At 35.5% G+C, this 10,411-nt stretch overlaps 1 protein-coding gene across 9 annotated transcripts; it reads right to left on the bottom strand.

Annotated features, from left to right (window-relative positions):
- Window positions 1-3,621: 3,621 nt before the first annotated feature.
- LOC112026541 (zinc finger CCCH domain-containing protein 1) lies at window positions 3,622-10,411 on the bottom strand. Of its 9 annotated transcripts, none has more exons than XM_065765622.1 (7): window positions 9,752-10,411; window positions 7,487-7,532; window positions 6,523-7,355; window positions 4,674-5,431; window positions 4,358-4,580; window positions 4,079-4,212; window positions 3,622-3,952 (listed from the first exon to the last, which is right to left on the bottom strand). In XM_065765622.1, exons 1-4 carry the CDS (start codon window positions 10,070-10,072, stop codon window positions 5,327-5,329), a joined length of 1,305 nt encoding a protein of 434 aa, XP_065621694.1. In that variant the 5' UTR covers window positions 10,073-10,411; the 3' UTR covers window positions 3,622-3,952; window positions 4,079-4,212; window positions 4,358-4,580; window positions 4,674-5,326. The 9 variants fall into 9 exon arrangements, with proteins under 9 accessions (XP_065621694.1, XP_065621693.1, XP_065621697.1 ...); XM_065765621.1 differs by having other exon boundaries at window positions 4,079-4,198; XM_065765625.1 differs by adding an exon at window positions 8,395-8,468 and having other exon boundaries at window positions 4,079-4,580; window positions 8,546-9,867.

Here is a 10,411-nt window from a genome sequence, read left to right as displayed (position 1 = left end):
AGAAGTAGTCCATGGACTTGGAGCTATCACGTGGTCGTGGTAGTAAGTTTCCTACTTGAGGTAGCAATAGAATGTTAATGGTCTAAGTTGTTATTGTGAAACTTCAATTCTTTCATAGTAGATCTATTTTACCTTGAAGATAGCTAGGTTAAATCCTCCCTATGTTATTTAACGGTTTGGTTTTCCTGGGTTATCATATTGTTGTGTTATTTATTTTCATTGTTCAATGATATGATTTACTTGTGTTAACCTAGATCTGAATAATTTACCTAAGTTAATCACTTGGCTAAATAATCAGGTTAATCTGTGTGTGTTTAAGGGGTCTAAAAACGTACAGTTTAGGTTATTCATGATACTCAAATTCAAAGTTTGAACTTTTGGATTAAGTTTACTGTAAATGATTGCATCATTGTGGTGTCCTTCATTGCTTTGAGAAGTAAATTTTGACTTGAACGAGTAAGATGAATTAAAGTATATATGAATGAAATAAGATGCATGTGGCTGTGTTGTCAATTTCCATTACTTGTATTCTATACCATATATAAACTCTACAATGATGTAGCTCTTCATTATAACAAATGGTCTTGGTTGATGAAAGTGAAAAATCACTGCAGACAAAAATCAAAATTACTATCTTTATTTTGAACTCATATGTGCTCAATTAGGATTGATATATATTGGTCATGGTGAGCAAAGAAAACAAAACTTATTTTTTATTTTGCACACATGCATGCAATGAATATATGAACAGGATGGCTTCAGTCAATTTGCCAGATAATGTCACCTAACTCTTTTTCACATTGCTTCACAAAATTAACATCTCATGCTGATGGTGTTTGATGATGTGTAAGACTATAAGATGTCGAAACATAAGAAACTCTAGGATCTTTTGTTTTTGGTTTTGCATAGTAAGAGCATGCAATTACAAAAGGCAAAACCCACACCCACACTCCAAAAGGAGAAAAAAAGGGCACTTAGATTTGGGCAAAAGTGACTTTTACTTACTTGAAATCATTGGCTGAAACTATTTCAGTTAAAATTGTTCATATGCAGGTTTAAAGAAAAGAGATGGGACTCTAGAAGGAGGATGCTTGGGTGAAGATTGTTAGGTGAATGATCTCCAAAATCATATAAGTGTAGAATATATTTATGTAATGAGGTTTATTTTTATGTAATAATTTATAATAGAAAATAACGTTAATTTATATGTAACATGAGGTCGTATAGATTTGTTGGTGCAAAAATGAATGTAGATTTTGCAGAAAATTCTCTCAATGCCTTGATTTTTTTTATATAAAAAATTACCATCTTTATTATTATGTTGTATTCTCTTTTTTTCTTTTAGTTTATTTTTGCTGGGCTAATTAGGCTCTTATTGGTACTTGATTTCCTTTAAGCTCATATTCCATGTTAATTAGAATTTAGAGGTGCATGTTTAGGAAGAATAAAAAGAATAGATGGGATTCTAGAATGATGTTTATGTTAAAATTTGAAAATCCTTTATTTTTTATGATGGCAATCATGGCATAATAGTGTTTCAGGCCTGACTATAGTAGATAGCATGCTCGATCCTAAGAAGTTGCAATTATTATTTTTTAGACCTTAACAGTATCAAATTGGTCTCTTCAATTTTTGGGAAATTATTCTAAAAACCTGTCTAAGCATTTAGATTCATTTATATTAATTTATCTTTAATGCAATCACACACTTGTATTTATAAAAGCAGAGACCTCATGCAAGAGTGCATAAGCTCCTGCCATGTGACACTCTAATTTTGCATTTAGCTTTTTTAACTTCTTTCATTAGGTTTTTTTAACTGTTACCCAATAAATCATAATAACTTATTTTTACTGTTATATAAAATATGGGTTGTTATTGACAATTACTCTAAAGAATGAGCTGCCTTTTAAAAATTGACCAAACCTTATGAAAAGCCTAATCCTATTTATTACCTTACATATTATAACCTAGGCTTGACCCTCCCCACGTGTAGGTGAAAGGCTTTGCATGTTGTAAAATCTATTTTTTATATATATATCCTCATCTCCTTAGTTCTCAAAAAGTTATGCTTCTATAATTTCTCTCCCAATATTTACATTTCATTTTAGAATGGTATGATCATTTTCAAAATTTCATGTTCCTCTTAAATAGTTTATTTATTTATTTATTGTTGAATCTCAAAATATTATGTTCATTTGAAGTATTTAGTTTAGCTCTATAAAAACTATTCATACTTCAATAAAAATAAATAAATAAATAAAAAACAATTGTTAACCAACAGAAAAAAAAATATTGATTTGTTGTTCAATTCCAAAATATTATGTTTGTTTGACGTATTTAGTTTAGCTATCTCTAAAAATTGTTTGTAATTCGATAAGAAAGGAAATTAAAAAATAATAATTGTTAACACACAGAAAAAAAATATATATATATATATATATATATATTGATTTGTTTGTTAAATCCCAAAATATTATGTTCATTTGAGGTATTTAGTTTATAATTCAATAAGAAGAAGGACAAAAAAAAAAGTATTTTTCAAATACCTTTTCCAAAGAAGGCATATGATCATGTACAAGAAAAAGATTGCATAGATGTATTACACAAACATAGAGTTGTTAAAGAAATTTGGAGGTGAAAGTCATAGGAGTAAAAAGCCTAATGACATAGTAGTGATCCATGATATTGATAGTTGTAATAGAGCAAGACTTAATAGGCGAATGGTACTAAACCTTAACCATACTCGGGAAAGTAGTTCAAATGATAAATGTCTACAGTGATCAACCCCTTCACTTATAAATGTTTTTTTTTTCTCATTTAGTTGTTGGGCTTAATGATGATGTTTTTCCTTTTTGCTAAACTAATGGTGATGTTGCTACTACAACTACTATGCAAGAATTTGGGAGACAAATCCCTACAAATGTTAGTGCCTTGGATGAGCATACAACTGAGCTTACAGTACTAATTTAATAATTGTTCATGATTTTACTAATTCATCAATTAGCCTGGTCAGAGTATCTGTATGGCTGTGACATGCCTAAAAGTGTATTGAATCTTCGCTTAGGCACATTTCATTCCGGTTAAGATGACTTACTCACTTGATCAACTAGCACAGATATATATTGATGAGGTTGTGAGTCTTCACGGAGTTCCAGCATCAATTGTGTCTGATCGAGACCCAAGATTCACCTCAAGGTTTTGGGAAAGCCTACATAAAGCTTTGGGTACTAATCTTAGCTTTAGTACAGCCTTCCACCCACAAACAGATGGTATCAGAGCCATGCCCTAGCCGGAAGTGTGGGTCCCACACGCGAGGACGCGTGTGCTCGTAAGGGGGGTGGATTGTAGTGACCCGAAAGGGGGTCTTGCAATCCATGGAATCCCACATCGCCTAGGGAAGCACATGAAAATGTGTTTATAAGGAATGATCTCCCTTCAATGTGTAGAGGCCTTTTCCCTAGCGCAACCTGGGGAAGAGCAAAACCGTGAGGGGTATGGGTCCCAAAGCGGACAATATCTACACAGTTGGGGCGGGGTCGTTACAGTACTAAACATTAACAGATTAGTGTTACAAAATAATCATCCTACTGGATAATCCATAAAACTAACATTACAAAATAATCACCCTTAACATAATAAACTTTCAATAGAACCAAATAAATGTGTTCATTACATCCAAATAACAAATAAGTTTCAAACAAAGAACTATTAAGTTTTAAGGTTCATTGGATATCAACACAAGTCTCATTTGTTATAAAGATATTTGAAATTAGTGTCATCATGTGATCCAAATGCTCCACCACCGCCATCATCATCATCCTCATCCTCATCATCTTCATCTTCATCTTCATCTTCATTAGGATGATTTCTACCTTTAAATCCAAGAGTATCATCTTAACACCAAATGATCCCAAATCAATGTCATCGTCCTCAATCATGTCCTTGTTCATATCTATACAAATTCCAAAACCAATGAAGAACAATAAATAAAAGTACAATTCTAATAGTCATTTCTAATGATAGTCTAATTAAAATATGCAACTAGGCAAAGAATTCACAAAATTTCTCATAAACTAACCTCCTTGTGCATAGCTAGAAGACCTTTCTTCAATTGGATAAGCTCCTTCTTCGTATAATGTATTCTCTAACTCCACATAATCAAGAAGTGGAGGTTCCTCTTCTTCCACTACCCAAAATTCTGTTTTATCGACACTTGCATAATCAATAGGATCAAAGTTGAACTTCTTACTTTTGACATTGTACCGTAAAATGAACATTTGAATAATTCAAACCAACCAAGTATTGCAATAAAAGAAAGTAAGAGTAGCATTTGAATAATTGAACAAGATCTATATACCTATCTTTCAACCAGTAGTTATAATGAAGATACAAAAGATCATTAAGTTGTTGATGCTCCAATCTATTTTTCCTTTTGGTATGTACTTATTAAAAAACACTCCAATTCTACTCATATCCTGAAGAGGCAGCTGTTTGGCTAAGGATCCGAACGAATTGCAAACTTTTGTAAGTTTGGAGTGCAAGACCCAAACAACTTCCACCACTCATCTAAGTTCCATATACTACACAAAACAAATATACAATCAACATACAAAGAAAATACTCTTCAAAACATAATTTTATATTATTATTAGCTAAACTAAACAATATCTTACTCAGCTGAGATGTCTTGGCTGTTTCTAGTGCAAGTTGAGTTCCAAAAGTTTGCTCATGCTCTCGAAATAGCTTTAATTCCTCCACCAACTTGAGTCGACCATTGGAAACTTTTGATTCAATAATATCTGTTACAGCAGATCATGTCTCTAGCCTCTTATTAAGAGTGGATGGATCATATTGGAATGCGGGATTCAACCAAAAAGCTACAACATGAATATCTCTATAGAATTGAGTATCCCAACGATCCTCGATAATTTAACACATGGCTCCAAAAATTTCTTCTTGTCCTTGAAATTTTTTTATTCCATCAATTGCTCTATACATGCCATCATAAACATAACCCATAGCTGGTTGTTCATCAGAATTGTTCCAAATAGGCTTAAACTGAGCAAATCTGTTTGCTTTCTTGGATACCCAATACTAATTAAATTCTGCAGAAGCCTAAAATATTACTCCATACTTAAATTACTTTCCTTCAGTAAGATCTCTATTAAAAGAGAATTTCCCCAGACAGTTACCAATTTTCCAGGAAAAAGAGAGACTGAGAAGGAAACTTCCTCTTTCAAATGCTAACAAAAGCAAAAACAAAAATACAAAATATTCATTCCAATAAATTACAAACCAAAGAGCATGACGAACATCCGAGCAACCATTATTTACCCTCCACAGCAATCCATTTGCGTATCTCATGAGCTGTATTGAAAATGCCAAGAGTAGGTTTGTTGCAAACAAAGCATTTCTTGTTCTTCGCATGATGCTGAAAAAGAGAAGAACCTCCAGTTAGAATACACTTTCAAATAAAGGAGAGATGGACAACAAAGAAATCAGACTGACATGGTTTGTAGGAAACCTTTGGTCATGCTTAAGCACAGAACAAAAGCAAATAAAAAAGAGAACATGATATTTATTTTTAACTGAGCTGTTTTGACAATGCAATTTGCTGAAAGCTCATGGCATCAGCTGCATAATAAATCTTGCTAGAAACTTCATAATGAAAGATTTTATGGCATCAATAAACTTGGATTGAATGATTTGTTGGCATCAATAAAAGGAAATCCTAGATCTGATGACTAAAATGATTTGTTGGACCTAACAGAAACTTGGATTGAATGCCTAAAATTGCAGACTCAACAGTTGGCTGAAATTTCACAAGTAATTGGGCTCAAAAATGAAACCACAAAGAAAAAAAACAAGCATAACTCAATTCTCTAATAAATAAGACTTCAAACTACTTATACAGAAAACACATGTTTTGAAAGACTTCACAGAGAAATAATTTTATAAACCATAATAATCAAGTTATTTACACCCATATAACAACCTTACGTCTTTGATCCATGCACAAACCCTAAGCCCATTATAAGAACCCACTTCCAGACCTAGGCAAAATATGTCTTGACAGAAATGCAACCATCAAAACTCTGAGAATAATTATGATACCTGAATTTTATCTCAAACTCCCATCTGTCAGCATCTTGTTGTATAAGTCACTCATAGCATTTGATTGTATAGTTAATTTTCATGGCAGAGCTCCTCATCTAGAAATTTAACAAGTTTACATATGTACATAAGTGTGTAAGTATGTGCTGCTAGTATCTAGTATTGGGGTGGGGACGGCACAGGTAATAAACCTTTATAACAAGCCTACACTTTTGCCATGTTTCATACACTGCAAGTCTACAATTTAATCCATTTCCAGCTTCTTTTCAAAATTTTAAAGGGTTTTTTATTTGTTTTAAATGTGTGATCTGATTTTCTTCTTCAAATGAATGTAAAAAATTCATCATAAAAATCCACAAACAGTAGACTGATTACGCTCCATAATTTAAGTTGGTATAGAAGGGATACCTTTAATGCGCAATGCTCACAGAAATAGTGCTTGCACTTGGTTACAATAGCATCGACAAAAGGCTGCCTGCAAATGAAACATGCAAAGGGCAACGAATCATCTTTGTCATCTTCCTCACCAGGGTCTACACTGCCATCATCCTCATCATCTAATCCCAAAGCTAGATTTCTCTTCCTTGCTTTCTCTGCTTCATCCCACTCCTTCTCCATTTGCCATCCAGACTTGTAATCCCCTCGATCATGCATAAACTTACAGGAATCTCCATACCCACAGTAACCAGTCTCTTTGTAATCCTTACATATGTCCGGTTGATAATCAAATCTCGCAAAAACTCGTATGTGAGCAGAAGCCCTCAAAGGCCCATGTGCCCCACCAGCTTTCCCACTTGCAAATGTTTGCTCTCTTCGGAAACCAGCCTTGTAATCGGTATATCCATGAATGCCTTTATACAACTTTTCATCCCCAGAGCTTTTTCCTCCCCCTTTTAAAGCCTCCTCTGCTTGCTTAAGAGATCTCTCACACAATGCACGAGCATCTCTTGAGAACTCAGTCTCAGTTTCTAGAGTTGCTGTCGCTCTACTATCATGTTCAATTTGAATTTCCTTTGAAGACTCAAACTGAAAAATTGGCTTCTCAGATTCTTCTTTTGCTTCAGTAGACATTTTGTTCTTAGAGGATCCAGTAGAAAAATACAGCTTATTGTTGGGTTTTATGGTTTTCTTCTGACTGTGTAAGAATGAGCCTTCTGTTTTTGAATCCTCTTTTTCATCTTCATCAACTGTTCGTTTTCTGATGTTTTTATTCTTTGATGGCTTTCTGAAAAAGTTGCAGACTGAAAAGACAAAAAGATTAGACATATTTTGGGATGAAAATAGCAAATAACCACAAAAAGAAAAGGTAAGAATAGCATCCAAATGGTAAATATACAATGAAAGAGAAGGGATAACAGCAGAAGAATTATACCTTGTTCAGGCTGTTGATTTTCACCCAAATCTGACATTAAGGACTCCTGAAAATCATTGACATATAGTGTCAGTCCCGTACTAATGATGCAGAAAATATAACAGAATATGTAGCCAAATTTATCGAAACTACTGCAAATTTGGGATCTACACAAAAGACCATAATCAACCAAAGAAAATATCCATCAAATGCTGGTCCAAAATTATCAAAAATATACATGTCGATACATATAGATACTACAATGATATATATACACACACAGATACTTCTGCGACACTAAAGAGTGTAACAACAAACACTCAACTATATCTCATCCCTGGCTTTTACACAGCCATGCCCAAACATACGTTTCAAGGATTTGGTGGGATTGGAATTCTGTTTCGTAGAAACAAGTTCATCTCAGTATCAGCAAGGCATGAGACCCTAAAACAGACAAAGGTATTGTATTTTCTACCTCCGAAGAACTTCATCAAACAGAAAAGGTACTTCCTACTTTTAACCATAGTACCATACCAATATCTTGAACACAATACATAGAAAGTAACATGCTCAATTAACTCTCTCAGATAGTACAATAAGTCATAAAATTCAGAGAATATGACATACATAATTCAATACAAAAAGTCCCAAAACTACCTGCACCCTTTTAGCTTATAAAAGCAGACACTACAGTTGGTTCATTTCAAATGCATCAAATCATAAACCCCAATAAATACAATTTACAAAGCTGCCCAAGTCAATTCATAAACCCAAATATATATATTCAAGATATTCATGAAAAAATTCCTAAAATCACCATGACCCATAGAGAGACTGAGATTAAGGTTATCAATTTTCAGTTCAAGGTCCTAAATTTGATGTCACAAGCTCCAATTCAAGGCAAACACAAAAATCCTATCCAAAAATACCTCTGAAACCAAAGACCAAACTCCAATCAGCAAATGCCCCACCTAAAAATCACAGAATCGGTGGTGAATCCAACCTAAACAAAGCCACTCACAAGCTTAAATCACCACGGTTTCCGAGCAACCAAATAAAGAGAGAGAGAGAGAGAAGTACCTGGAATGGAAATAAGAGGTTTATTACGGCAAGTCTTTAGCTTTAGGTGATATGAATGTTGGGAAGGTTCTAGATGGAGCTCAGAAGTACGGACGGCTATGGCGGTTTGACTGTTCAGCAGAGAGAGGGAGCATTCTCTATTAAATTTTTATAAATTTAATTTCTCTAGGTACACCTTTACATGGTGCCTCATCCCCTTTAATTCTACTAGATGTCTTTTCATTCTATTGATGCCCCCTTCTCTATTATTAGTGGTGAATGGACTGAAGGATTGAAATCAAACCGGCAATGCCACAACGGGTGAGTGGTGACAACTGACAAGGAGACCGAGAATCTTCAGCAAAGACAGAGTAAACCGTTAGGGAGAGAGCCTGAGAGAGTCAGAGAGATTCATAAAAATAAAGTAGAAGACCTGAGAGAGAAAAACCACCGGTTGAACCGGACCGGTTTTTTTAGGCATAACCGGACCGATTGGTACCCATGTCCTCTTTTGAAAATAGATCATTTCCGTGACTCCGTGATCGCCGGGTCAAGCCGCCACTTCTCCGTCGTCAAATCTATTGGTATACGAACGAAGCACCAGTGGAAGGAGTTTCAAAGTTATTCAGGACGTCCGGGAAGAGAGCAAAACCATCTTCGGCTCTTCCTGGGGAACTATGCCGTCGATTTTCACTGGCTGAGATGAAGATAGCCACCAATAACTTCGACGATAAATTATTCATTGGTCAGGGTGGTTATGCGAAAGTATACAAGGGGTTGTTAATTGATGACTGTAGCTGTACCATAAACGTTGCAATAAAGTGTGTGACGTTCGACAGGTTAAGGACCGAGGTGCCGTTGGCTTGCCAGCTACACCACCCTAACCACGTCCCTCTCATTGGATATTGTCTCGATGATCAACAGATGATCCTAGTCTACGAATTCATGGTCAACGGAAACCTCGGCGATTACCTCTACGGTACTAACCACCATGATCCCCTCCCGTGGAAACAAAGACTCCAGATTTGCATTGAAGTGGCGCGTGCACTGCACTACCTTCACACTGGGCTGAAGCATACCATCATTCACCGTAACGTGAAGCCGAGCAACATTCTTCTGGACGAGAAATGGGAGGCCAAGTTGGGAGATTTGGGGTTGTCCAAGTTGGGTCCCTCCAGTTTGTCAAAGGCTTTAATTAAAATTGAATCTGAGGTAGTGGGTACTTACGGATACGCTGATCCTGAGTATGTGGCGATCGGAGAATTGACTGATAAATCTGATGTCTACTCTTTTGGTGTGGTATTGTTGGAAGTACTCTGTGGCAGGAAAGCATTCCAACGATGGGGAGAGGAAGAACAGCCGTATCTGGTTAATTCGGCCCGAAAATGCAAACGAGAAGGGACCATCAATAAGATAATTGATCCGTATCTGATGGGGAAGATAGCTCCAGAGTGTTTCAAAATATACCTCGACGTTGCCACTTCTTGTGTGCGAAACGAGGGAAAGGATCGTCCCACAATTGGTGAAGTGGAGGTAGGCCTTGAACATGCTCTGCAGCTGCAACAGAGCGCAGATGCTGAGAGAAAGGATGGTGTGGATCAATATAATTATACCATTGTTGAATATATTTCCGGTACTGCGTCTCCTGAGGAATCTTTTTCAGATATATATAGCACGAACACATGAGCTAAATTTTCCTTGGACACCGGCATGCAAATAGGGCCGTTTGCAGCCGGTATGGAGGTATTTTTTGGAGGGTGTACTCTGGTTTTGGGAAATAGATCTGAATTTAGTTTTGTTATATACTTATATTTTTTATGTTGAATTGTAGTTCGAAGTTTTCACGGCAATGGATGCTACACAGTTTTCATTGATTGATGTGTGTAA

This window comes from Quercus suber, unplaced genomic scaffold (genome assembly GCF_002906115.3).
Source record: "Quercus suber isolate HL8 unplaced genomic scaffold, Cork oak 2.0 scaffold_643, whole genome shotgun sequence".
Classification (NCBI taxonomy): Eukaryota; Viridiplantae; Streptophyta; class Magnoliopsida; order Fagales; family Fagaceae; genus Quercus; species Quercus suber.
Note: the sequence above shows the minus strand (reverse complement) of the source record. Positions and strands in the feature narration are given on the sequence as shown.

What these genes read in the sequence shown, in the direction of transcription:
- LOC112026541 (XM_065765620.1), bottom strand. Translation starts at nt 10,072, where the DNA reads ATGTTCAAGGCCTACCTCCACTTCACCAATTGTGGGACGATCCTTTCC. An exon ending in TACTCAGGATCAGCGTATCC is followed by an intron (nt 7,533 to 9,751) that starts GTAAGTACCCAC and finishes AATGATTTTCAG; the next exon opens with GAGTCCTTAATGTCAGATTT. An exon ending in AAATCAACAGCCTGAACAAG is followed by an intron (nt 7,356 to 7,486) that starts GTATAATTCTTC and finishes TTGTCTTTTCAG; the next exon opens with TCTGCAACTTTTTCAGAAAG.